General features: G+C 47.3%; 11 protein-coding genes across 11 annotated transcripts; 4 read left to right on the forward strand and 7 right to left on the reverse strand.

Moving 5' to 3' along the window:
• Positions 1 to 233: 233 nt before the first annotated feature.
• Positions 234 to 2,095, reverse strand: N7500_010218 (putative autophagy protein (Atg22); the record flags this gene model as incomplete). The annotated part of the gene is made up of 6 exons (XM_056681356.1): positions 234 to 602; positions 655 to 816; positions 870 to 994; positions 1,059 to 1,814; positions 1,868 to 1,902; positions 1,953 to 2,095. The coding sequence occupies 6 exons, from the start codon at positions 2,093 to 2,095 to the stop codon at positions 234 to 236; spliced, it is 1,590 nt and encodes a 529-aa protein (XP_056528738.1).
• Positions 2,096 to 3,407: 1,312 nt separating this feature from the next.
• N7500_010219 (Carboxylesterase type B) lies at positions 3,408 to 4,853 on the reverse strand (the record flags this gene model as incomplete). Its single annotated transcript, XM_056681357.1, has 3 exons — positions 3,408 to 4,069; positions 4,128 to 4,764; positions 4,815 to 4,853. The coding sequence occupies 3 exons, from the start codon at positions 4,851 to 4,853 to the stop codon at positions 3,408 to 3,410; spliced, it is 1,338 nt and encodes a 445-aa protein (XP_056528739.1).
• Positions 4,854 to 6,617: 1,764 nt separating this feature from the next.
• Positions 6,618 to 8,542, forward strand: N7500_010220 (Hsp70 family protein; the record flags this gene model as incomplete). The annotated part of the gene is made up of 6 exons (XM_056681358.1): positions 6,618 to 7,230; positions 7,313 to 7,677; positions 7,736 to 7,845; positions 7,895 to 8,057; positions 8,127 to 8,280; positions 8,334 to 8,542. The coding sequence occupies 6 exons, from the start codon at positions 6,618 to 6,620 to the stop codon at positions 8,540 to 8,542; spliced, it is 1,614 nt and encodes a 537-aa protein (XP_056528740.1).
• A 337-nt stretch (positions 8,543 to 8,879) lies between these two features.
• N7500_010221 (putative carboxylesterase) lies at positions 8,880 to 10,915 on the reverse strand (the record flags this gene model as incomplete). Its single annotated transcript, XM_056681359.1, has 6 exons — positions 8,880 to 9,644; positions 9,708 to 9,868; positions 9,921 to 10,017; positions 10,068 to 10,390; positions 10,457 to 10,695; positions 10,755 to 10,915. 6 exons carry the CDS (start codon positions 10,913 to 10,915, stop codon positions 8,880 to 8,882), a joined length of 1,746 nt encoding a protein of 581 aa, XP_056528741.1.
• Positions 10,916 to 13,250: 2,335 nt separating this feature from the next.
• Positions 13,251 to 14,544, reverse strand: N7500_010222 (uncharacterized protein; the record flags this gene model as incomplete). Its single annotated transcript, XM_056681360.1, has 2 exons — positions 13,251 to 14,179; positions 14,244 to 14,544. The coding sequence occupies 2 exons, from the start codon at positions 14,542 to 14,544 to the stop codon at positions 13,251 to 13,253; spliced, it is 1,230 nt and encodes a 409-aa protein (XP_056528742.1).
• Positions 14,545 to 15,181: 637 nt separating this feature from the next.
• On the reverse strand, positions 15,182 to 15,946 carry N7500_010223 (Flavoprotein; the record flags this gene model as incomplete). Its single annotated transcript, XM_056681361.1, has 1 exon — positions 15,182 to 15,946. One exon carries the CDS (start codon positions 15,944 to 15,946, stop codon positions 15,182 to 15,184), a length of 765 nt encoding a protein of 254 aa, XP_056528743.1.
• A 430-nt stretch (positions 15,947 to 16,376) lies between these two features.
• On the reverse strand, positions 16,377 to 17,583 carry N7500_010224 (ketoreductase; the record flags this gene model as incomplete). Its single annotated transcript, XM_056681362.1, has 2 exons — positions 16,377 to 17,240; positions 17,305 to 17,583. The coding sequence occupies 2 exons, from the start codon at positions 17,581 to 17,583 to the stop codon at positions 16,377 to 16,379; spliced, it is 1,143 nt and encodes a 380-aa protein (XP_056528744.1).
• A 69-nt stretch (positions 17,584 to 17,652) lies between these two features.
• Positions 17,653 to 18,170, forward strand: N7500_010225 (Erg28 family protein; the record flags this gene model as incomplete). Its single annotated transcript, XM_056681363.1, has 2 exons — positions 17,653 to 17,715; positions 17,826 to 18,170. The coding sequence occupies 2 exons, from the start codon at positions 17,653 to 17,655 to the stop codon at positions 18,168 to 18,170; spliced, it is 408 nt and encodes a 135-aa protein (XP_056528745.1).
• Positions 18,171 to 18,450: 280 nt separating this feature from the next.
• Positions 18,451 to 19,723, reverse strand: N7500_010226 (UDP-glucose:hexose-1-phosphate uridylyltransferase; the record flags this gene model as incomplete). The annotated part of the gene is made up of 3 exons (XM_056681364.1): positions 18,451 to 19,322; positions 19,379 to 19,563; positions 19,626 to 19,723. 3 exons carry the CDS (start codon positions 19,721 to 19,723, stop codon positions 18,451 to 18,453), a joined length of 1,155 nt encoding a protein of 384 aa, XP_056528746.1.
• A 682-nt stretch (positions 19,724 to 20,405) lies between these two features.
• On the forward strand, positions 20,406 to 21,511 carry N7500_010227 (uncharacterized protein; the record flags this gene model as incomplete). The annotated part of the gene is made up of 2 exons (XM_056681365.1): positions 20,406 to 20,459; positions 20,510 to 21,511. 2 exons carry the CDS (start codon positions 20,406 to 20,408, stop codon positions 21,509 to 21,511), a joined length of 1,056 nt encoding a protein of 351 aa, XP_056528747.1.
• A 451-nt stretch (positions 21,512 to 21,962) lies between these two features.
• On the forward strand, positions 21,963 to 25,971 carry N7500_010228 (ankyrin repeat domain-containing protein; the record flags this gene model as incomplete). Its single annotated transcript, XM_056681366.1, has 6 exons — positions 21,963 to 22,454; positions 22,507 to 23,113; positions 23,186 to 23,786; positions 23,841 to 24,524; positions 24,579 to 24,693; positions 24,775 to 25,971. The coding sequence occupies 6 exons, from the start codon at positions 21,963 to 21,965 to the stop codon at positions 25,969 to 25,971; spliced, it is 3,696 nt and encodes a 1,231-aa protein (XP_056528748.1).
• Positions 25,972 to 26,729: the final 758 nt, after the last annotated feature.

The raw sequence follows: 26,729 nt of genomic DNA on the forward strand, positions 1-26,729 counted from the left end.
CGTGGCCCAAAAATATCTCTCATCTCTTTCTCTTAAACCTATGGCTCGTCACCCTTGTCTTATCAATAATTGTGTTCGGTAGATATCCGCTTTATATCATTATTTCCAATTGCAGCCGCGGCATATATGTTTAAAAGGTTACTAGAGTACATAGTATCATCCAAACCACAATGCCTATGTAGGCAAACACCAGAAATGAGTCCACCACCCATGACGTATCTGAAGACAGTAGTTCAGACCGCTCCAGGAGTCCCTTCATCAGAAGATGAAGATGTACTGGAATTCAACTGCCGCAGCTTATCCACCAAGAACCTCTCCTGCTCTTCCTGGCTCTTCTTCAGATCAACACCCCAGAACAGGATACCAAAGCTGACAACACTCAACGCAAACAAGAAGTAGAACGGCGTTGAAACGTTGCCCGACGGACTCGCATCGATAATTGCGCTTGAGACAAGGGGGCCAATAAAAGAAGAGGTCTTGCCGATAATGCTGAAGAGACTGAAGAACAGGAACTCGTGGCCACGTGGTGTGACTTCTGAGATCATGATTTGCGAGTAGCTGTACCAAGGGCAGATGAACAGGCCGTAGAATGCTTGGTAGACCTGTAGGATTGATTAGGAATTACTGCTCATATGGAAAATGCGATTTACATACCCAGACTTCCCATGAATTATGGAAGCCGAACTTGTCGGTCCAGATACCGATCATACCCCAGCCATCAAGGAGGATGATCCCAATGGCAATGGTGTTGAACATGGTTTTGGTTCCAAGCTTAAAGCGTTGCTGAATTGTCCAAAATGCGTATATGCCAACCGCCTAAGAGAGACTTGTTAGTTTGTGACAAAATCACTCGAGAAGGTAGGACTCACTTGTGCAGCAATGCCAACAATAAGCAGGTATGTTAGTTCCAGAGTGTTGTAAGCAACGATGCTGTTCTGCAAGGTTGCAATAACAGTCACAGTGGTGTTGAGAGAGTCTCCAAGTAAGAAATACCCTAATGCCAACACTGTTAGCACCCAATAACCAACTAACAGACGTAGTATAGCGTAAAACCTTACCGATGAGATAGAGCAGACTTTGCTTCAAATGCCAGATCTGTTTCATAGCATGCCACAACTGCCACATTCCGGCAATCAAAATCGACCGTTTCCCAGGGTCTTGCCCAGGACGGCGTTTCTCAAGAACAAACCACGGAATCGAGACAAGCAACCACACACCCGAGACGAAAGCGATCAGTACACTCAGGCCCCAGTTGTTATTACTCGGGCTATCATTGACTTTCAATCCGAACATGATTCCAACAATGATCGCCAGAATAAAGATTTCCGCGACAGACTGAACATAGAAAGCGATATTGGCCAATTTGCTGCGCATCATGCTATCCGCATAGTCATATTCTTCTCGACTGATCCTTCCCGCCACATAGTCATCAGCTTTTTCCTTCATTTCGAGGGAATTGCGAGCCAGGCCCGGGAACGCAGCGGTCCAGAAAGTGAGTGTGGTTTGATAGGCGATCAGACCGACCATATATAGACCGACTGCGACATGCCATTTGTCCGAGGTATGAACACCTAACCAGCCAAATCCGACGGCGTAGGCAATAATCGACAACGCGATCAAGATGTTGGGTCGCCAATAACCGAAATCGGCGAAACTGCCAATTATCAGGAATACTACGACTTGGATCGCAAAGGAAATTCCATTGGAGAGAAGGACGATGCTGTTGACCGTGCGTGGTCTACCTATGAATTTGAGTAGTCCATCGTCAGGGGCTGCTTGGTAGAGCAAGTTTTGAAAAGCGGTTGGCGCAAAGTCTAGAACGGGTCAACACATCTGCGAATTAAGACGACAATGCGGATAGACTCACTGAATAGCGACAGGCCATTATTCCCAATGTAATAGCTGCAGTGGTGTTTAGTTTCCGCACAGGAACGATTCAACGATCCACGCACGCATAATAGGCCCAGATTTCCATGCGGGTGGTGCGGTATCTCTCATCAAATTGATCTGGTGCTATCGGTTGGTCGATCTTGTCTTGGGGACCATCCACCTCCACAGTGGAGAGGACATCGCCTTTCTGCTGATCTCGATCCATGAAGAGAAAGATGAAAGTAATAAAAAAGAAGAGAAAAAAAAAAGCGCGGACTGGGAGTCAAATAAGCAGGCGCTATTAAACCTTCGAGCCAGTCGCACTGCAATAAAACTGCCGATCACGATAAACTGGATTTGGTCTGAACTACATCGCGTTGGGCTTAGCGACTTCATCTCGTCCTATTAGATCGACGGATTTCTCATTTTCCGCATCCGGTGGCTTTCTTCAAATATCTTGAACTACCAAAGAAAAACGAAGGAGTTGACTTATTGGGGAAATCTAAAATGGAGGTAATAGACTAGACTGTCGTAAAGTATACAACATTTATCTGCATTGTATATAATTGGTTGACTTGGAGAGATCGCGAAAATATCGGCTGATGCTTTGGTCTCTTGTTCCAAGGAAATGGGGAATTATACTTATAATGAGAAACTTCAGACTCAATGAATGATCGAGGATATTGCACAACTATGGCACCGACTCACTATGAAGCCGATATACTCAGACCAGTTGAAATTCATCCTGGAAGTTCCTGGCTGCACACTATGCAATCTGGTTGAGTTGGCCGCGTTGCTCCCCACTAGCCTACATGTCATCTCCGTATGTTGTTATGTTGTATATGCTGAAAGTTGATCATGACCCTCTTTGACTCGTTTGGCTTTGATCATCGCCATGACAAGCTAGGTGATCACTTTTCTCCCCCATGGCTCGTTGTATATCTACTTCATAGATAAAATACCGTGAAACATGCCATGAAACGAGATTTAGTTGGGATCCGTATCATTGACCAAGGGCCCTATATATACTCTTTCAAAAAGATCTGTTGATTACTTTTTCTTGACATGTTGAGCTAAAAATGAGAAACCCCGAGAGCCGAGCAGTTTAGGGCAGTAGTATTTTAGCGGTAAAACGCTTGATTGCACCAGTGAAATAAGCCAAAATCAGGTTGTCGTGCTCCACATTCCTTTTACATTCCCTGTCGCACTAGAATCTATCGAATCAAGTATTCTTCTACCTTTTCCCGCGGTCTATGAATTGAAGGGTGGCAAACTATCGATGAATAGATTGGAAAGACTCAAAGGACTTCGCAAGGTGAACATAGCCGCGAGAATCCCTCCAAGTGCATCGCAGCCAATGCTTTCTTTCAAGCACTCTAAAAATTCAAGTCCCCATTACCAGTGCTTAGCCACGGTCAATTTGATTGGTTTGGGAAGCCTTGCAATTCTGTAAGTACGTGCATGGAATACGGACTCAGAAAGTACAACACAAGATGAAATGGAAAATCGTCAGGTACAACAAAAGCTTGAAGCGATTTTCAAATCTTCTTCTTGGCCCCCGTCTTTGCTCTGCCCTTTGGTGTAGGCTCTGTATCATCTTTCGACTTTTTCATAACTTTCGCTTTCTTGGGCTGCCTCTTCCTTTTCCTTGGATGCGCATCTTCGTCCGAGGAATAAGTGAACCCCGGCTGCCCTGCCGGGTCTTCCACCATAACACGAGCTCTGCGGACTGTCGCGTCCCTAGTAACTCCTTCTTGATCCCATCCTCCTGTTTCGTAGAAATATGGTTGAGTGATTGCGAGCACCTTGCGTCCGTTCAGTCTAAGCTCACGCTCATCGTGCCCGTGGAGGAATGCTGCTTCAAAAACTTTTGATTTGTTTTTGAACTCAGTTGGAATCTCATCCAGAAGTCGCCATCTGAAATCCGGCTGTGATGTGCTCAAGCTTTTTGCTAATTCAGACATGCAGAAGTATACATAGCCGAGGCTTTCCTTCAATTCGTTTTCATCTTTTTCTTGGAGTAGGCATCGAAAGGTCTTGTCTTGAAGCCTAGCAGCAGCAAACTCATAGGCCTTGGCCTTTCGAAGTTCCTCATTTGCCAATGCAAAGGTAGTATCGTGTGCTTGAAAATGGCCGTTGTATTTCATATTAGATAGACGTGATGTCTGATTCCGCCAGTGGTGAGCGAGGTCTGGCCTCACTAAAAGAAAAAAATCTTAGCCTTGGGTATTTGCAAGAAAATCACAGGGTTAAGTCACCTTTCAGGAACTCTTTGTACAGAGCATGCAGCTGAGCGCCCAACGGGGTTTCCTCGGGGCCCTCAATGCTGGCGAATTCACCATGGGGATCCAAATACCAAAATGGATTTGTAAAGAATAATCTCAGGCAATCTTTGATAACGATCATTGCAGCAAATTCTGCCAGGATGATATACCGCATGCAGGGTGGGAGCTTTGAGACCGTTCTGTCGAAGTCGTCTTGAACAACCCATCCCTTCAAACTCACGATGACATCCCTTTTCTGCTCTTTGGATAGGCTTTGACACTTGCCACTTCTTCTGGTTTTGATCCCATTGTTCGTTGCCCAGTTCCTACAGGACCATATATTACCGTGAACTTCACTTTCCCATCGGGAAAGGTGGAGCTCAGGCCAGAAATCGTAAAATCCATGAAAGAACTCGAAATTGTTTCGACGAGACTTGATCTCGATCCAGCAGGTGTCAAGAGCTTTCTTCAGTTCTTCAATATGTGACTTCTGCTCTTCGAACGTGAGTTCGTTCTTGTCATCTTTCTCATATTCCACCCACCACGGTATCTCTTCAATTTCCCTTTCGATCATTCTTTCCCTTTTTGCGTCATGTTCTTCTAGTTGACGATTGTGTTCCTCGACATTTATCTGTGTAGCGTTAGATTGAAATTTCTAGGTATTGGAATGAATTATCTCACCCCAATCTTCTTGCCATCCTCCCATGTTTCAAGCTTCATTTTTGTAGCGTCCTTTTCAGATCATCAGAAATGAATGTTGCTGATCAAGACATGAGACCTTTGGAGGGGAGGCACAGAAGAAGCTACAGGAAGAAATTGGTTTATCTTAAAACTTGGGAAATGAGGACTCTATATCACATCCCGATTTCATGGTCCTTTGTGTCAAATCCTTAATTGGGGCCCAAGGCCTAGGCAGAACTGAGACCTATGGATATTCACGTCTTTGTTTGAACGATCCCTGCAATTATGGGCGCTGCAGGGATGGTGTCTTTCAAGTCTGTTGCATTTGCATCGGCTTTTCGCTTTGTTCCAAGATCCACCTTTTTTCCCCCTTAACCTATTGATCCATATGCCCAATATATAATTTTTAGCCACGAGACAACAGGAAAGTTATATTGCAAAGAACTTTGGAAGTTTCTTTGATAGTAAGAAGTTGGACACAAAAGTGAAAGAAAGGAGAAGAACATGTGTCAACTTGAATCCTTAGTACGGCACGTTTTAGCCCCATCACGCCAACGCATTGTAGTTCATTTACCGCTGATCTCGCCTTGCTCTTACCCCTATATACTCATCCCTGGTCCCTGGGGCAAGAAGCGGTACTCTGTATAGCTGTCAGGGTTCAAGTCTCATTTTTGGGGGGAACTTTGATACCTGAACATTGATACCTAAGTAACTCAATCTGCATAGCTTCCTACACCACTCTATACAATGAAAGTAAATTTCTTCAATACGTAGTCGCAAAGACAAAGCTCTAAGCCTCTGTACAGTTTCAAATATCTTACTCTCAACACTTTCGTCTCAAGGGTATACAACTAGCTACCGTACCGTATATTGGATTCAGCGCCGAGAAACAACGGAATTCAAGGATTTATATAGGCGCGAATAGTTGGCGTCATACTGAGTGCCCATTTTCAAAGTCATTAATGTCTCCGGCCAATGGGTAGGGATCATGAATCTATTACTAACTTCCTACCTGGCAAAACCCCTGTTAGTGCGATGGGTGTTGAAACATGCCTATTACATGCCGTACCTTAGCCCGATTTCCAACAGAACTCCTACCCTTGAATCACTACCCACAATAGTCTTTTGTGAATTTTGAGAGGATGGAACAATTATGTCAAATTATCTACATATCAACGATCTCATACAGCACAGCCTTATGATGGCGGGAATGCCATCTCTTTTCAAAATTGCCATATAAAATATGCAAAGCAAATCACGACCCAATAGAATACCAGCAGAGATCAACCACGAACATGACGAAGGTCCTGCTGGGATCAACTCAAAACAAGTGAATCTTGATTCAAAAGAATCCGTCTCGAGATAAACTAGATGAGGTGGATTGAGACAAATCTAGGGTCAGCCTCTGGCCAAATGGTTGATTCACAGGACATGACTTAAGTAGAGCTCTCCTTGGTAGCTAAACTGCAGTCTCTACAATCTCTAATAAATGGTGGTACATAAAGACAGAAATATGGCCATGACCAGCTTCCTGCAACACACTCAATCGTCATCAGTGTATTTTGGCACGTCTGACAGAATCGTCATTGGCCTCGATTATGGAGCATCAGGGACGGGTAATACTGCAGCCATGTGTACTATGGAGTGTGGATCTGGGCTGATGATATATATCTAGCGGTCAGCATCTACCTGGTGCAAGACGGAAATGCCATTCTTCAACCCGATATAAAATGGCCCCTCGGTGGCAATGAGTTCAAAGTCCCATCCAGGATAGCGTATTCTGCCGACAACCCGTCATTCTCCATGCTTTCACCCCGCTGGGGATTTGACATAGAGCCTGACATGAGGGCATACTCGTTGACCAAGCTTGTTCTAGATAGCAGCACGAAGTTAGCCGAGTTTGATGAGCTGGTTCTGGACCAAGCAGTCTCTCTTGGCAATCCTCACCAAGATCTCTACCCTGACACAAGAAGGCCTCCCGTGGATGTTGTCGCTGACTACTTGTTCCTTGTGTTGAAGTTTGTATGGAAGAGAATTCAAGATATCCCAGATCTGCCACTCCACGATATGCCTGTTGAACTTCAATTCACCATTCCTGCAATCTGGTCCGATCAAGGTCACAAACTAAGCACGCAGGCCATAGATCAGGCGTGGACTTTTAAGAGACCACAGGATACGCTTACAATAACCTCCGAGCCTGAAGCAGCCGCGGAAGCTATGCATGTCTACCTCAAGAATAACGGTATGCTCCAGAACGGAGACGGGATTTTGGTCTGCGACTGTGGCAGTGGGACAGTGGTGTGTCGTCTTGTTCCAAATTCCTACTACAATTCGAAATTATATACTAAGGGCGCTATTAACCATTCACTTCAAGGATATCACAACATTACTTGTTATGGATTGCACCAGCTTCAATGTATCACAGATAGCTGCTATACAAGGCAAGGGAGATATTGGGGGCATTTTTACCAAGACCAGATGCTAAATCGATATAGGAGCCAAATGTGGAGGTGCAGCTATTGACAGGCGACTGTTTGATCTCATGAAAAACCGACTCCCCCAGAACGTTTTTGAACACCTGAACCATCTGATTGCTCCAGGGAGCGAGTTTATGGGGAGTTTCGAACATGTCAAAAGGAGCTTTGGAAGTACAAAAGCACAAGGCCCTTTCCATTTACCACTCCGTGTCAGAAGAGGTCGAGCAGCTTATGGCATGTCGGATTTTAATATGAAGACAGGCATGTTTACTCTTGTATCCGAAGATGTTCAAACATTGTTTGACCCAGTTATTGACAATATTATTCACCTGGTCAATTCGCAGATTGAAGCCGCAGATAGAGAGTACGGTTCCCCGGTGATCAATGTAGGTACCGTACCGCTCTAGGTCAAGTTCAGCGACGAGGCTAAAATTTATCATCTAGAAAATTCTCCTGGTTGGGGGACTGGCATCGTCACCTTGCCTTCAAGATGCATTTCGTCGCAACTTTGAAGTCTCAGGAAGATCGTTAATAACACTTCCACCGCGGGAATCGTGAGTCTTCCCAACTGATTGTTGCCCCAAATAGCTAACATATCCTCAGAGTTATGGCTGTTTCTACTGGATCGGCACTCCAAGCCATGCGTGCAAAATTCAGAAGTCCTCGTCATTACGGAGTTGGTTCACCATTGCCCCGAGGCAGGCTTAATTTCCAGCGTATGGAGATTCAGAGAGAAGTAGAGGAGATAAAATGGTTCATCGTCAAGGTGAGTCTCCTATCGTCCGGTTATACTCCCCCTGCTTATTGCCAATTCCTTTTGACAACCCCACATTAGGGCAAGAGATATCAGGAAGGACTCATCTATGCTCATACAAACGCTGTGTCGTATCACCTGTACCATGAGCACGATGCCAAGGTGATGGTCATCCCAGTGTATTCTTGTGAGCTATCAAGTCCACCGTACCCTGCACACGCTGCTCAATTCAACGGTACAAGACTTGAACACGGAGTGTAAAATGAACCACTTGCTAACTTACATCAGATCTCACAGTGGTTGGGTACATTTTCGCTGACTTCTCCACGCTTGATCTTGAAGCTTGTTGTCATGAATGGAATCCGAATGCGCGGACAGTGTATAGGCTGAATTACTCCGTCGGGTTCAATTTTGACGCGGAAAACAGGGCCTTGAGATTTACCGTGGAGGCACTTCAGGTGGTAATTGGAACCGCAAGCATTGGACTGGACTTTTGAAAGCTATGCATAGTTGATGGCATAATATTTCGCCAAGATGGCGGTGATTTAACAACTCTCTTAGTTAGCTGCGATAGAAAATTGACAGGGATGCGGGTGCCATGGCTGTTGGCTAAATAGTGTAGTTGACGAAGCAGAAATAATTTATCGCTGTTTAGATAATTCGATCTAAAATAGGTGCATCCATCATCCGAATGAGATCAAAATAATCAACTAAGTCAGAGAGCTATTCTATATACGCCGAGTAATACTATCCAGAGCGCTTGTACCTTCAAGCCTTGAAAGATTCAAAGGCATCTATACAGCCTGGCTTTGAACAAGGAAGTGACCTAATCGATTATGCTGGCACGCGTGGCCCAACGCTTCTCCAGAACTCACAGCGCTGACCACGGCCACCTTCCCACTTCGATGCATCTGCCAGTTTGAAATTATTCGTGACACCAGGTCCTTCCCGAAGCCAATAAGTGAGACTATCAGTGACTTCTACGTAAACTGTTGTTCCACCTGTGGTGTTCAGGTTCATCAGGACTGGAGATCCGCTGTTCCATTTTGGCCAGGAGATATCTCCGTTGACACCCTCAGGTACGGTAGCGTTGTCTGCACCACCCTTTGCGTCGATGATAGAAATTACTGGAGTATCGTTGATGATGAAATTGCCCCAAATCTTCTGGAAAGCATCAATCAAGCCACGAGTAGGCGTAGTGGCTCCAACAGAGAAGTATGCGCTCAAATCTGCCCCATGGTATGAAGGGGTAATAGAGTACTGATATTTCCAACTCTCCTTGGTACCAGCTCCAGAAAAGGCATCCGCAAGCCAGTAAGAGGGACAGTCGAAGGAAGATTCAGCATAGATGTTGAAGACTGTCTGCTGGAGACCAGTTGCCATTTCTGATTGGTTTAGAGCGGTTGGACCGCGATCACCAAGTGTATCATACCGGGGTCCATTGTTTTCGGGGGAGCTGTCCCAGGATTTGTAGATGTCCAACAGGCGGGAATAATCACGGCCAGAGAGCGAAGGGAAAGCAGAGTGTACATAACTCAGGAATCCGCCAGTGGTGCTCACAGATGGCGGGCTAAGCGGGACACCCTCATTGGCGTTATTCTGGAAGAGTTAGCATAAAGCAGGCTTATAGAATACTACGATGATTTGGCACAGTAGACTTACCCCCGATAAAACTCGCTTGCCGCTGACTTTCTTCTCGAATAATTGCTTAGACGGCAGTTCCTGGATAAAGTCGCCATCGACCACAGGAACGAAGGCCCAGGTGCCCCATTCCCCTGAAATGGAGACATTTCCACCTGCATACTGCAAAGTAGTGGTGTCGGCTTTGACAAGGCAGTCAAATACCGCTGCCTCGGACATATGGCCCCCCCTTACGACACCCTGCTCGTGCCGCAAAATCGTCATAGTGTCTTGTCGGAACTTTGCCATCATACTGATGCAAGGCCGTGGAATACGGACTGGCAGCGATAACCTATGTAAATTAGCCTTAGCGTCTCGGATTTCATAGCTCTCAAACTTTACGTTATTGAATAAGTTATCCTCACGACCACCATAAGCCATTGATTGTAGCATCACGGAGCCTGCTCCAGAAGATTCACCGGCAATCGTGACGCGGGAGGCATCACCACCGAACTTTTCGATATGCTCCTGGACCCATTCGAGGGCGAAACGCATGTCAAGCAGGCCTGCATTGGTCTTCCCGTGCGTGTGTACGGCTTTTGATGACAAGAAACCAAAGGCTCCCAGTCGGTACTGAATCATGACTGAAATGAACCCGTTGCCATTCGTGCTGATCAACTCACTGGGGTCGTAAAAGGCCCCAAAAAGCCCATATCCCCCACCATCTATGAGTACTTAGGACATGTTCTCTCGGTCAAATCTTCTGATCTTTGACTTTTGAAAAGACTTACGAATCCAAAGTAGAACGGGAAGATCTTTGGCCCCGGGCGGAGCATACACATTCAAGAACAAGCAATCCTCATCTCCCAGGGCTGAATTGAAGCCATATACTTCTGGAAGCTTCGCGCCACCGAACTGTGGGCAAATTGGGGGCTGTTTAGTGGCAGGCTGGATAGATCCTCTGTTCACTAGAGGGGCTTGTGGCGCTTGCCATCGCAGCTTTCCTACAGGAGGGGCCGCATATCGAATCCTACCAGACAGTAAGAAAACTAGAACACATTGCCAAACATGATGCGGTATGCTTCTCACCCTTTGAAGACATTGAGGTTATAGGTGTTGTCATGGTATCCCTGGTAGGTGGCATAGCCTAAATCAACCACTGGGCTCGATGTTTGGACAGGGTTAGCTCGACCAGCCGGGGCAATGGCGAGAGCCAGAAGAACAAGGTTGCTTATCCCTGTAAAACCCATCCTCACTACTCACAGGCGTTGAAATGGTAAGGGTTGCAAAGGAGGAAAGGAGGCAATTTTATTATTTCTATCTGCGCTGTGAATATACCTGGAGCCCCTAACTTGTAAGCGAGTCCCACGGGCCCCGGGGGTCGGCTCGGCCTCGTGTACCCGAAACCCCATTGTTTTCCCCACTAATTAAAGGGGCCTATCTATATAACATAGACATTGTCAATATATAACTACACATACTATGTATGATTGTAGTTAGCGTGGAATTTAGCCATGAAATCTTGGTTGGTTTAAGCGATTGTAGATCGTGATTGATCAGCTTTTATCCACCTTCCTAATATGTACAAAAGTACTATCTGCCACACGGCACGGCCTTGTAAGATGGGGGCCATTTCCATTCCGGGCACAAGACTAATTACCATTGGATTACCCCGTACTCCTTAGCGCAAGCGTGAATATTCAGATCGCGTGTACGGTGTTTGAGGAACACTTCCTGATTTCCCTCCATGGATTCATCCCTTGCTTTCACTCAGCTACTTCGATCCCGACCATAATGGCGGGGGAAGTCGATTCAAGTGAGTCGCGGGTCACAGTCGTGACTGTGTTATATTCGATTCCTATTCCATTTATGATTCTGTTCACCGGACTCCGGCTTTTCGTCGTACTACGACCCTCGTCCAAAAATCCTATCAACTTCGATGATTATATGATTATTTTCTCGACTGTCTGTGCCAACTTTTCTTTTTCTTCCAACACATTTCTTCCACTCGCTTGCTAATACTGGTACGTGCAGGTGATATCGGTTGGGTTATGCATAAGTGGCTTGGTTTATGGTAGGTTGTCGTGTTGAGATATGTACGATAGTATGGAGTGACCCACGCATTACAGGTCCACCCTATGGCTTTGGTAAACACCAAGCTACTCTGAGTACCCAGGAAGTCGAGGGGTTTTTTCGGGTGATTTCAACAAATTCACTATACTACTTTTCATACTGAAGATGCTGGATTCTTAGGGCGACTATGTCTTCAGCCATTTCTACGACTGGGCCATTGCATGCATCAAGCTTTCAATTCTTGGGCTTTACTATCGAATTTTCAGCACCGTGATCTTTCGGCGAGTTGTCATTGGCACCGCAATCTTTATCATTTGCTGGCTCGCGGCCATGGAGATCGGTCTAGGGCTAGAATGTATCCCTATTGAAACAATTTGGGATTCGGATGTGACGGGAACCTGTATAGATCTGGTGGCTTTTTCCTACTTCACCAACATTACGAACCTGGTCACCGACTTATGGGTGTTTCTTCTTCCCCTGCCAATCATCTTCAGACTGCAAATTAGTCGAAGGCGAAAATTCGAGATCGCATGTGTTTTTGCCGTTGGTTTATTGTAAGTTATCAAAACCGGTCTCTTGAAGTTGCTTCTGACATTCGTAGCACATGCGGCGTTACTCTTGCTCGCTTGACCGTTGTGGTCTCACAAGGATCGTCGGACTTCACTTGTACGCCCAAATAGATCCCCCCACGATCCAGGATCTGCATTGCTAACAGAAGGCTTAGGGGCTGGTGTCCCGCTCGGAATTCTGTCTATATACGAGCCACTTTGTGGAATCACTTGCGCGAATCTCCCCTTTCTATACAAATTAGCAAATGGGCATTTCAAGAAATCTTCCTCTCATCGTCCCTCCAATACAGGGGAGTCAGCCTCTGGGGCAGGGCATAGAGCTAGGCAAAATAGCTCAAGAAGGCATAGAAGATCACTGAGTATGCACAGTGAAGGGATGATGCTCTCGCGGAAGGAGAATGATTCGAGAACATTGATTGTGACCCGGTCCAATCAGAATCCTGAGATAGAACTATCGATGATGGAAAGGTCGGATTCCATGCATCAACCAGATAGCCATGAAGTATTAGGGAAGTAAATCACCAATTGCTCTCACACAGCGCCTCACAGAGTACCACTTTCTTTGTAAAAGCCCTCTTTCTCTCTCTTAAGATCTAAGCTAACCGCGGGGTCAAGGTATGAGAGCGGCGTATGCCCTTCCTACTTGTCCGCTCATAGTTGACCTTCGAGTAAAAACAATCGTAACATTTATTTCTTGATCTACTTCTTCCATTCGTCGCGAACCCAATTCTGAGTCTGCTTCACAGTCCGAGGCCGTGCACCACCAGCTCATTGCAGTCTCTCACGAACTTTACGACCTCGTTTTTATCATGCCATGCATCGTTATATGCAGCGCTGAGACACATACGTCCACGGAAAGTGCTTAAAAACAGGCCGAGCCCCGTGCCTAACTCTTCTCCCGTTACCCAAGGACTCTCTAACTCAAATTGGCCGTGAGTTGGGGCTAGAATATTATCCACGACACCCATACTAGAGATAGAGACTGATGGTGCATCATTCGCTGCTGGGACAGGGGGGCGTCTGGTCCCGCCGGATAGGCTGGGGTAGAGAGAGCCCAGTAATGCGGAGCCAGTGAGATATGCTCCGTATCATCACGGATCTCGAGATAATACCTTTTCACCTGCTCAACAACATCTAGGAGCTCGTCTTTCTTGATCTTGTGGTTGCGGGTGTTGTCTTCAGCAGAAGGTACCGTCAGGTCAATCACGAGGCTTGATCCTGAGACTGAGTGGTATACGGCGGCCGCGTGCTGAGGCGTGCTGTAAGGACTCTTGCAGAGTGGGCGCTCGTTGATCAAGGCGTAGTTGATATAACGAACGCTCCGCTCGTTGGGACCACGGTCTTGAAGATCTCTTAGCACAAGGGCTATGGCCGCATGGTATACATGCGTCACACTAGCACCAATGTCTTTGATGGCATGTCGGAGCTGTTGAGACTGTTCAAGATCCAAGTTGAGCTCAATTCGTTGATGACAACCGGGAACCGCTTGTCCCTTGTGAAAAGGTAATTTGGCAATCTCTATACCTTCGCGAATCGAGGCATTGGTTTTGGACAGTTTCTTAATTCGGGTCTGTTGCTTTTCGTCTAATGAGGCTGGAATGCAAGCTGCAACTCGTAATGGGGGGCTCAAGGTTTTCCACTCGTCGCCGAATTGGGGCAGTGGGGAGTCTGGCTTCTCAAGAAACAGCGATGCGTATTTGAAAAGATTGTTGAGAAGATGCAAGGATCCGATCCCATCAATAATATCATGGTGAGACCGAAGAACAACATCGGCTTGGTAGTCGCCGGTTGGATTCTCGCGTGTAATTAGAAAGAGTGTCGGCAGTTTGGGGACGGGGGGGATCAGAATTGCACCACTCTTTCCCAGTTTGACTGGTGGAGATAATGCAGAATGTCTCGTCTAGCCACGCTTGACGGCAAGTGGTACTGTCCTCACGGAAAGGCTCATAGACCTTTTTGCATCTGTTGCTCTTGGTGTCATATTCAACCCACGAGGCAATGGTGGGGTGGTCATAACGAAGTTGCAACCATGCGTTCTTGAGTGCGGTGATCGGATCAAGGGATCCCACTTCCCCCGAAAGAGAGAAGGAGACATGTGCGGTCATCGCGAAGAACGTTCTGCCAGTGCCTTCGAACCTTCTCGCCAGAGTGGTATAAAATTGTTCAGCTTCGTCAATATTTCGTTCCCATCGTCCATGTGCAGTTTCAGTCCAGGCAAACTCGTCGTACAAAGCCATGATGCTTTGGGCTGCGTTGTGTCTTTTAGACTTCCTTTGGCTTTGCTCGACTCCGGAAAATAAAGAAAAGCTAGACTGAGAGGCCGAGAGATGAGCCTTCGAGCTTCGTGCGGCAGAGAATATATATTAGGTTGCCAAGAGGTGAGTGGCCCTATTTACGTAGAGAGCACCCCGTTGCTTCCCGAAGTTTAGCCGTAGCGGACTGAACTCCCGATGACAGTGGGAAAAATTACTACAGGGAGTATATGATTCCTCTTTCGTTCAGGAGTATTGACCGCTCCGCAGACCCACAGCTTCTAAGTGAGCCGACAGGGCTCCCTTGATATTCTAAGCCTACAAACACGTGGAGTCAGTGTATTAATTTAGTGAAGCTGGCGGAGATGCCGGATTTGGTAAACGACCCCACGGCCACGACGAAGAGAAATATCTAGTAAAATAAATAGTAAGGTCATGCATGGCTCCCCTCTCAGGTATTGGTATGTCATCAATGAAGGCTTGATGGATGTTTCTCCACACTGGACTTTCTCCCCAACCCCATGTAGTGTCTGTTTTGCCATTCCTAAAGATCAGGCGGGAGTATGGATTTGAAGTAGGATGTAGTAAATTATAACCCAAAAAGATTACTCAAGAACAAATCCTAATTATCCTGAGATAAATTATCACTCAAGCCTAACCTATTCTCAATAACCTTGACTATCTCGGTCCATTCTAACATAGCGCCACTCCCTACGTCCCCACAAGCCAACACCTTCGATGACTGCGGTTGTAGAACCTCAAACCAGCCCGTCTCCTCTCCCGTACTCTCATCCTTCCGAACCCCCCATTCCTCCTCTAACACCCGTATATGTTGAGCCGTCACCGGGTGCCGCCACATAGCCGTATTCATAGCCGGTGCAACTACAATCCGTTTTCTTTTCCCATCAACCTGGCCATCTGTATCCCACGCCCGACATACAGACGTCAACAGGTTATCGCTGAGTCCATTGGCGAGCTTGGCGAGGGTATTTGCGGAGAGGGGAGCGATGACAAGGATATCTGCCCAGCGTCGGAGGGAAATGTGTAAGATGTCAACCCCGCGGCGCCATGGCTCTGGTCCCCACTCCGCATCATCATCGTAGACGGCTTCGACGCCAGGGAGGGAAATTAGGGACGACACGGGGGGCTGCTCGGCGGATTGGCCGGCTAGGAATTGCTTGGCTTTTGTGGTGAGGATTACTCTTATTGAGAGCTTGTGGACATGAGGGGAGAGGGCGCTGATAATATTGGCTATTTTGATTGTCGCGACTGAGCCAGTTGCAGCAAGGAGGAGGTGAATGCGATTGTCACAGACTGATGTCTTTGATTCTGTGGATTTTGTGCTGGAGGGATCGATGCCACTACCGGAGTGGGTCGTTTGGGACATGGCTTTGGTTATGAAGTCCTTGAATCTTCCAACTTATTTTCGCATATAGGCAGTTTCTCGCCAGTGGTTATGAACATGAGATCAGTTTGTTAAAGCCGAGAGACCTCGGGAGGCGGGGTGATAAGAGCTTATCGATAAGAGGTCTGCTCTTTTTGAGTTTAGATGCTCGGTAGCTGGAGGTCACTGGAAGCTGGCGAGGGAAGCCAGCATTTCTTACTTGTTTTTTAAACTAGGATGTATCAAGATTGTTGGGATAGAATACGATGTTCTTTGGCGTCAATGATATTCCATTAGTAAGATGATTCTCATTCTTTTGTTAACCACATTCATTCGAACCCTCATGCATTTCGAACAATATATAAAACATGCCCGAGGAAAGAGCATAGCTCGTGTATGCTATCTTTATTTCAATAGCGGTAAATCAAGCAAATCAAGTGCTCTTCTTAGCATTCTCGCGCTCAGCCTTACGGAGAGCGCGCTTCCGAATGCTCTCATGCATAGACTTATTCTGTCCGAGAACGAGCTTACCCATAGTCCCTGAAACAGAAGTCAAGAACCAAGCCATGATACCATGGCTCCAGAAGGGCGACGAGCTGTAAGCGTAGGTAGGCGAGCCACCACTGCGACCAATCTTCGAGAGCACGGAGCGAACGAAAGCGCGCGGGGTAGGAATAGAAGCCGAGGCACGACGGATCTTAGACATGGCAGAGGTAATCAGGTAGGCCTGGATAAGTTCCACATCAATGCCGTAGGGGGCCAACTCGCCGCCAAGAGCAGTAGACCAGTACTGAAGGAAAGCCTTGCTGCCGGAGTAAGTGGCAAGGAATGGGGTAGGCAGGAGACCGCCGAAAGAGCCCATGGTCAGAATTAAACCGCGGCGACGCTGCATCATGCCCGGAACAATAAGCTGAGTGACGCGCAGCGTGCCGGTGCAGTTGATGGTCACGATGTCGGCCATCTCTGCGGCGGGTGTCTGGGCGAATGGAACGGGGATCGAGTGGCTCAGGCCGACATTGTTGACCAGAACGGACACGTCCAGATCGGAAATCAGTTCGCCCAGCGCCTCGTAGTCGGCGTCGGCATTGCGCGAGAAATCCATTGCGAGAGTCTTGGTCTGCACCTGCGGGAACTGCTTGCTGATATCCTCAGACAGTGTTGCTAGCTTCGAGGCGGTTCGCGATACGAGAACGATGTTGAATTTCGCCTTGGCCAGTTGCAACGCGAATTCCTTGCCCAGACCGTCTGACGCGCCTGTTACCACAGCCCAGCTACCGGGGGGACCGAACGAGCGAAGCTAGTCAATTATTTTTGTCAGCTTCATGTTCTTAATTCAAAGGCTTGGGTATTGAATTCCATACCGGTTTACCCGGAAGCACGAACAGGCTCAGAAGCACCCGCACGAACGTCCAGACCTTGCAGGCAATTGCTAGCCCACCAGTCGCCAGAAGGAATAGTGCACCATAAGTAGGCAAGCCCGGGCCAATATGGCTTGGCCATTGGGAGATACACTCAATGTGCTTCGAGATATCCATGACGAGCAAAGAAATGTGGATAACAAGGAGTTGACAGGAGAAAAAAAAAGTTGAGCAGACCAATGCGAGAGACTTGTTGGGATCAACGCCAAGACTTCCAAACATCCTCGGCATCCAAGTCAACAAGAAAAACAAACTCCCTTACAAACAAAAACAAATCAAGTCTCGCTCAAAATGGACCAATATCTCGCCTATCTACCCCAGTCGGAGGGCATGCTGCCCAAATGGCTTTTCTTCGTACGTTCCACCCGTGTTCAACCACCCAATTCCTTTACCTGCTACTCCGAACCCCTAACTGCCAATGCCACCATTCCCCAATCCAACTAACCACCCATCTCTCTATACAGGTTTCGGTCGTCTCTGCCCTTAACAGTCTGCAAGCCTACGTTTCACCAAAATATACTTCCCAACTCTACAGTAATGGCAAGGTCCCCGCAAGCCCGCTCTCCGGCCGCGTCTTCGGAACCTGGACTTTCCTCTCCGCAGTCATTCGCATGACCGCCGCTTACAATATCACAAACTCTGTCGCTTACGACCTTGGCATGTGGACGTACGGAATTGCCCTGACACATTTTGTTGGCGAACTCATCTGCGGTGATGCCGAGCTCGGAGGCCGGTTCTTGAGTCCTTTGATTGTTGCGTCGTCTTCGCTAGCTTGGATGTTCACCCAGCGTGCGGTGTACCTGGGCTGAGTCCCTGAGTTTGGTAGAGAAGATTACGTTAGGGGAGTGGCTCAATGCAATGCTACGCATGGAACCGATAGCTATAGAGGAACTGAGCATTTATGTTGCGCCACAACTATGTACAACTTATGCTTCGGCACAAAAGCTTTGGCGGGGAAATAATATATATGTATACTATAAGAGTAAATATCTTCAACAAGTCTGGTATAGCCCTATCCAGACATAATCACTTTTTTCTCTCTCGTCTCTTAGTTTCTTGGTTTCTTTTTTTTTTCAATTCTGAGACACTTCACGAATCGATCTTCTTCCTGTACAACTCACCTCCACAAGCCCGCAGCTTAGCAGCAGCTTGCTCGGGTGTGATATCACGTTGAGGCTCCGCCATAAGCTCATAGCCGACCAAGAACTTGCGCACGGTAGCGCTTCGCAGCAGAGGCGGATAGAAGTGCAAGTGCAGGTAGGAAGCCTCAATCTCCTCCTCGGTACCATCAAGCGGAGCCTGGTGAATACCCATACTGTAAGGGAAATGCGTCTCAAAGAGGTTATCATAACGACGGGTTGTCTCTGCGATCGCCTCAGCAAGCAACATCTTCTCAGCCTCGGACAGATCCACCAGCGCGCGCTTGTGCGTGCGGCTAACAATCATCGTCTCAAATGGCCATGTCGCCCACCACGGACAGACAACCAGGAACGCCTCGTTCTCAAACACAACGCGCTCCTGCTTGCGGCTCTCCAGCGCCGCATAGTCCTCCAACATGTGGCTACCGCCGTGCTGCTGGCGGTACTTGGTCAGCTGCGCCATCTCGGCGGCAGGCTCTTCTGGCATTGAGCTAGTCGTCCAGACCTGACCGTGAGGGTGGGGGTTCGAGCATCCCATCGCCGCGCCCTTGTTCTCGAAAATCTGCATGTACCGATACTGCTCCTTTGGCTTGGTGGCGCTTGTTGAGTGGGATGTGGGCTGCAGCGTTGTTGCGGGGGCGTTCTTCACTAGCGGCGAGGTCGGGGACAGGTGAGCTGTGTAGATCTCTGTCCAGGCGTCGATTACGGGTACGATCTCGCGAGGCGCCAGATCGGCTAGGGTAAGGTTGTGCGCGGATGAGAAGGTGAGCACGTAGCATTTGCCAGTTACAGGCTCGGCTTTGAGGAACCGCGATTCGAGTTCTGTGACTTGTGAGCTTGGTACGGTTGTTGCGAATGCGCTAGACGGTTAGACGTACCATCCTGGTTTGAGGGCTCATAGGCCGCTTGTTCTTCCTTCACTGCACTGTAATCGTTTACAAATACGAAAGTGCTCTCGTAATGGGGGTTGGTATCGCCCTGGGCGCGCTCGTTTCCGGGACAGAGGTAGCATTTGGGATCGTAGTCAGGCAGGGTAGTCTTGGAGGGGCTCTCTTGCGCTCCTCTAGATTGTTGTATGATTAGCTGGTTTGTTGTACAATGTCGTTTTATCGCGAAAATACTCACTGCCAGGGACGCTTGGTTCGGTGGGGAGAGACCAAGATAGAGGAGCCACGGAGAGGATTATATCTCCGGTGGGAGATGTCGTCGAGTACGTTTTCCATAGTTATAGATCAAAATAATCACAGGGCAAGATAGCTTGAGAGAAGAATTAAGGAAAGAAAAGAAAAGAAAGAGAGAATAGCTGAGGGTTGAAGTTTGGTGGGGAGGCGGGGTCTCTGGAGTAGGAACGTGTCAGGTTACAGGTGTTAAGCGACGCCAAGTGCTGTATAAAGGCGGATCTCGCCTAATATAAATGTCAAGGCGAGTGATTTGAAGTTGTACAGACAATATACGTTAGCATGCGACGTCTTGGCGTCATTTCCGTCCTGTTTTCTTCGGTGAGCCGTCCAGAAATCGGGATCCCGCAGTTTTCCGGGGAAACATGCGCCTTCGGGGGAGCAATTCTAACCCGAATTCAACCGAAAGAGGTAATTAAGTACCGCAGTTCAATTAAAATCCCGGTCATGGTCCCCACGTGGTGGATTGGTACATAGTGAACTGGCACCAAAAAGCCAAAAAGGGAAATTTACGCCCGCCTCTCACGGTATGACGTTGCTTATCGCTTATCGGAGCTATCCGGGCCGAACTTCGAACCTGGAATGCTGATGGTACGTAGATGTACAACATCAATCGCAACACAGTGTAACTCACATGAACTTGTTATTTGTTGTATTAACATTTAAATGATACTGACCGGCATCGATTAGTCTCTCTTCTTAGCGTGAATGTGAATCAACAATAACCATGTCTATGAAACCCGCCAACCCCGCGGTGACCTTGGACTCGCTACCCAATGAAGTATGTCCACAGAGTATAACATGGGTCAATGGCTCTAAATATGTCTCTAGGTATTTATCCAAATCCTATCCGACTTCTCAACTCGGGCACTGCTCCCACTCACATCAGTCAACCACCGATTCCACGCCTTAGTACTGAGAATCATTCACTACCGTCTACTGCTCAGCACGCCGCTCAGGGAATACGAATTACTGCTAGAATGCTTCCATCCGAGCTCAAAGCTCACCGAGCCACCCGTTTTCTGCAAATATCTCGGTACAGATGGATTAAATGAGCATCATGATTGCGCAGGTTCGTTATACGAGAATGTCGATACTGCCCGCCAGCTGGGTCAAGTGACAGGGCTATATTCGCGCTTCCGGCCAGAGGTAAGGAAGGAAGAAGAACAACCAAGTACAAATGGCTCCAAGTTCGGTTTCTCGCCAGGTAGGACGCTTCTGTTGTCGGGGGTAGTGGGGTTCATACGGGCTGACATAAATGGGGGTCGAGAGGGCAATGGAGGTGATGCAGTGATACGTGAGGTTACTTTGGATGGATATGAGTTTTTCTCTCAGTTATGTGTGGTGGCCAACCTTGTACAAGTCAAGCCGGGGACGTCATTGCTGCTGAGTGCATCGACAATTGAGGACGGAGTAATTCGGTTATGGAGGGAGTGGCTGCGGGATCAAAGTGATGAGAAAATAAAGAAGACTTCTGAGACCGACTTGGAAGACGACCCGGACGAGCCTCGGACGTCCTCCGGCGAGGATATACTGTGGGTGGATATCAGGAAGACCGTTGGGCTGAAAATGCGCGTGCGGCCGAAGGCGTGGGATCCGTCTTTCCCAGTGCTCATACATCAGGATGATCAGAATGATGACTCTTCCGTCGGGTTTGAGGTTATTTTGCAAGGTGAGTCGCTTATACAATGGGGAAAATCCCATGTTGACTTGATAGAACTATACATCCGCTCTACGCGCTTGTTGCTAGCTGTCGAGCAGTCAAAAGAAGAGCAAAAGGTTCAGCAAACCAACGTATTGGTGATTGGGGGTCCCCCCATCTCTGTATATTGAGGACAAGTGGATATATCTGTTCATGGCACCATATAACACACGTGTACATGACAGACTGTATCTGAATGCATATCAAAATTAGGCAGGTCGGGGTACCTTGTCTGTGACTATATTTGGTAGCTTGGGCTCAAAGGCCACTACTAAGCAATGGTTTCGGTGAATAGAAAGAAAAGACGTTAATATGAATGGACTAGTCATATATGTATTCAACATAGAGTGATCATCAGTGCGCGGGGTTCGGCCCAGCCCAGCTTAAATAAATCGCTCTGCTCGCTCCTCATTCTACTCATCTTTCCACCCCTCTGTTGACCCATCTCCTTACTCTAGACAAATGATCGCTTCTTGCTATACTACTTCCTTTTTGTAGGCTCACGATCTTTCCACAATCGGCTGGCATAGATGGAAACACAAATTTCATAAAGTCCTTCGCCGAGACACAGTAACCAAACCAATGAAAACACTCACCCGGCCTGCGACTTCTTCCACAACCACAAATTCACCGAATATCGAGACGACACCGGATACACTAGAACTTCATCTCGTGGTCGATATCGTCGGCCCAGGCTCAAATTCTCAACCCAACACCACATATCCCCCAATGACCCTCAGCCAAGACTTTCCTGAGGGCCTGTGGAAGCGAAGCTTTCAAAAGCTTTCTACAAAACAACAGGAGCAACTTGAAGCTTACCGAGCACAGGAGCAACTCAAATCAAATGCGGAAGCTCCGGAGCCGTCCATCAAAGACCTCATTGATGTTACCAGAACAAAGCAGAAAGAGTGGGAAGACCGTCGATGGGTCTTAAAGTTCCACGGCCACACAATCGTTCCAAGGGACTACATGGATAACATAGTGAATTGCCTAACGGTTGCCGGAGATATTGGTGTCAACTTCGTCCCCAAACCGGCAGACGTTGTTTGGCCTGTGATTAAGGGCGCCATGCAGGTGTGCTCCCTAATTCTCCCATCAGTAAGATGTCAGCGACTCACTACTCAAGGCCACGGCCACTGCGGAAGCTGAAATCGGGGCCACCCTTACGGTTGCCGATTTGCTGGTTCGGTACATCAGTTGTGGAAACGCATATGCGAGAAACTACCTCCCCAAAGCCAAGGATGAGCTTAGAGAGAGACTTGAGTTAGCACTGGAAAACATGTGTATTGTGTGTTTGAAGCTCATATGTGTCACTGTGAAGCAACTACAGCGCCCGACGGCTTTACGAGTCGGTCGGGCTCTTTGGGATCCCGAGGAAGTCCAATCACAGGTCTCTGAATTGGAGCAGTCTTATTCTGCACTACTCGCAGTTACGCAGAATTGTCAAAGTGATCTTGTCGATCAGATCGATGAACGTATCCATCAGTTCGTCAATGATTTTAGCAACTTTGAAACTTTTGTTGCAAAGAACTTTTACATGGTACTGGAAAGACTTGATGATTGGAGAATGACCCAAACACTGGACTGGATCTCTCCCATAAAGGCACAAGACCGACATGACCTCACCAACACGGATCGTTTGCCAGACACTTGCGACTGGCTATTGAAAAACCCCATATTTAGGGAATGGGATATGAGCAGACAGAATGCAACTCTCTGGCTTCAAGGATCTCGTAGGTTTCTCACACTTCTGGGACAATAAAAAGTTTAGTTGCCACGAATAAGAAGCAGGCTAATATCCTCAGTTGGGACTGGCAAAACCTACCTGACATCCAAAGTCATCGAGCAACTTCTCAAAACCACAATGCCCTGGGAGGGATTTGCGTACTACTACTGCAAGCGCACGAGGGGACGGGGTGATGAGAAGCCAGATGATATCATTCGAAGCCTCTTTCGTCAACTAGCAGTTCCAGGCCAGGGCTCTCATATCAGCAAGGATGTTCAGGATCTCTTTCTTCAATACAAAGATAAGACGTCTTCTCCAGATATCAACACATGCAAAGAACAACTTCTCAAGCTGATTAATCAATACGGTCGCACGACCATTGTTCTTGATGCTCTTGATGAATGTGACAAGGTCACAAGAAAGATGTTGTTCAATGTCATTTCCGATCTTGGGACCAAGTCGGAAAAGCCAATGCGGGTATTCTTCTCTGCGAGACCAGATCCAGACATCAGGATGCACTTTCGTGGTCATGCCACAATACACATCCAAGCCACGGACGTCAATAATGATATCAGACTTTTGATTGAAGAAAAAGTGCGAGTCATTCAATGCTGGGATGATATGTCAAGACATGATCAAAAGCAAACCGTTGACAAACTTTGTGAAAAGAGTGCCGGGATGTGAGTTGTTTTGGGTGTACCCATGATCAGGCAGGACGACTGACGATGACATAGGTTTCAATTGGTTAATCTCCAAATCCCATATCTCATGAGCTGCGGCTTGAAACAGGACGTCTTCGCCCAGCTTGATAAAATGCCAGAAGACCTCACAAAGGCCTATAAGGACATTTATGACAGACTAGCCCGGAATCATTTCCAAAAACGGATTGTTGACCGTGCATTCATGTGGGTGATGTGCACATATGAACCGCTCACTACTACACTTATTTTGGCAGCAATTCGTCTTGATGCAGGGGAAGAGGAGCCTCAAGAGAGAATATCCAAAGATACTTTACTGAACCTTTGCAGCAATTTGCTTGTCTGTGATACAAACCAGGACGGTGATAGCTGGGGATTCTCACACGCTTCTGTCGTCGAATTCATCGAAGAAAGATTATGGAGCTTTCGTGATGCCCATTGCTATGCTGCAAAAGTTTGTCTTCGATTTCTGATACGTGCGTATGAAGAGCCGATAGGCGATTTGACTACCGACAATGACAACGCCAATGCAATTTCATCAATTGAAATTCAAGGACAGGGCATATTTCGAAAGGAACACGATTTCCATCGCTATTGCCAATCTCGATGGATTAACCATGTCCAGTATCAAGAACTGAATCAACCAAATGAAGGGGAAAGTTTTGATGGTCAGCTGAGGTGTCTCCTCCGTCAGCTTATGGGATCTCCCACCCAGGGCGGGTCAGTTTATCATAGGTGGCAGCAAGGAATTTTTGAAGACGAACACCTGTTCAGAACAACATTTGTAAAGACCTTACGGGAGATTTTACCGTCAAGTCTGCCAATTCTTGCAATGTCGCGGTTTTCATTCTTTGGCATACTTTCTGACTGGTGGGATAGCTACGAGGTGGTTCCATCACACCTGAATGACGACTAAGAAACTCCCCTCATTCTTGCAGCCAGAGCTGGCTGCTCATCAATATGTGAAAAGCTTATCGAGAAGGGGGCGTTGGTGGATCAACATGGCAAAAAATTCAGTGCTCTGTCAGCTGCGGCATCTTGTGGCCATAATGAGACAGTCCAGTTTCTTCTCAATCATGGAGCTTCAGTAGACCCGCCCACTGATCGGGTCTATTTTGGAAGTGCTCTTGCAGGGGCGGCGTCTGGTGGCTATACGGAGACGGTTCAGCTCCTTCTGGATCGTGGAGCCTCAATAAACCCGCCCGTTGATCAGGCATGTTTTGAAAGTGCTCTTTCAGAGGCGGCACTTGGTGGCCACACATTGATGGTTCATTTTCTTGTGATGAAGGGAGCCTCATTGGATCAACCTCTGCAAGCATACTTTGGAAGTGCTCTTGCACTAACGGCATATATGGGAGATGAACACATGGCCGGGCTTCTTCTCCTACTTGGGGCTTCTGCGGATTTGCGTGTTCCAGGAGAATATGGAAGTGCCCTTGCAGTTGCGGCATACAAGGGTAATGAAAAAATGGTGGATCTTCTCATCAGAGCCGGAGAAGGCTCAGTGAATCTGCTCATTCCAGGAGATTATGGAAGCGCACTCGCAGCTGCGGCATATATGGGCCATGAACAGGTGGTCCGCCTTCTTGTTGATCCCAATGGCTCAAAGGATCTGCCTTATGAATACAAACACGAACGAACTCTCGCTGCTGCGATTTTTGGCGACGAGGACCACGCCCTTTCCAGGATTGCTTCAAAGTTTGAACTCAAGACAAAGAAGGCTTCTGTCAATCTTCGTCTCCAGAGTGGCCTATATGGGAGCAGTCTTGCGGCTTCTGCCGCCAGTGGACATGCTTGGGTAGTCAGGTACTTGATATTTTTTAACGCCGATGTGAATCTTACTTTGACCACGGGAAAATATGGGACTGCTTTGAACGCAGCTTCTTACTGGGGTCAAACCGAATGTGTCAAAATTCTGCTTCGAGCTGGAGCCACTTTAAGTCTTTTCTCGACTCCTGCTACCTTCAGTGATGCCTTTCTGGCAGCTGAAGGGGCTGTTGGCGCCAGGCCTGAACCAAATAAAGGATCGGAGTCAGAATGCTGGGGAAATCGCGATGAGGAAAAAATAATAAATGACAAACATGAGGTGACGAGAATCTTGTACGAGAGCAGGGCTATCTTGCTAGAAGAGGTCGATCGATTTCGAAAAAATCCGTGGCGATGGTAGTTGAATGAAAATGGTATCCTGGTGAGAAAGTGCACCCCCACACTATGATACATGGGTAACAATTTCTCCCTCCTTTCCTTGTTTATCTTCCCTCTCTCCATTCTGCACAATCCAAATCGATCATCTTGACTGTCTTCCATTTTTTTAGTAAACCGAAGATATCCTCATACCCACAATAAGGGATAGAGTCATCTATGGACAAAGTGAGGCCATACTTGGGTTTCTGATCAAAATCTCGGATTGAATGATACCTTCTCTGAACTTAAGAATACCAATTATTTTACAGTTCTGCGGTAACATGGGTTGAGCCGCCGGTAACTTTAGAATCGGTGGGAGAATATGCTGTAAATGATGATTGACAGGAAGCCGTTATATAGATAGTTTAAGGTTCTTGTCCATGGACTATGCCATGCGATCATAAGCTATTTCTCACTATAATCATGTTTTTGAATTCAACAAGGGAGCACAAAGAACGGGCGGCCAAGCTGGACATGAAATCTTCAGGGTCGAAAGAAAGTAGTATACACCGACGTTAAGACTCTCTCATCAGAGGAGGAATAATCACTTGCGTTCAACTTACGCAATTTCTCCAGTAAAAACTTCTCCTACTCTTCCTAACTCTTCTTCAAATCCACGCTTAGGAAGAAGATTAGGAAGCTTGCCAGACGTTGAGCACCGCTTTTTACACCACTCTGTACAGCGTATGGTAAATTGATCAATACTATGATTATCAAGGCTTTTTTCATAGAAATTCCGGA

The sequence above is a fragment of the Penicillium coprophilum genome (assembly GCF_028826855.1).
Source record: "Penicillium coprophilum strain IBT 35676 chromosome Unknown utg000006l_segment0_segment0, whole genome shotgun sequence".
Taxonomy (NCBI): domain Eukaryota; kingdom Fungi; phylum Ascomycota; class Eurotiomycetes; order Eurotiales; family Aspergillaceae; genus Penicillium; species Penicillium coprophilum.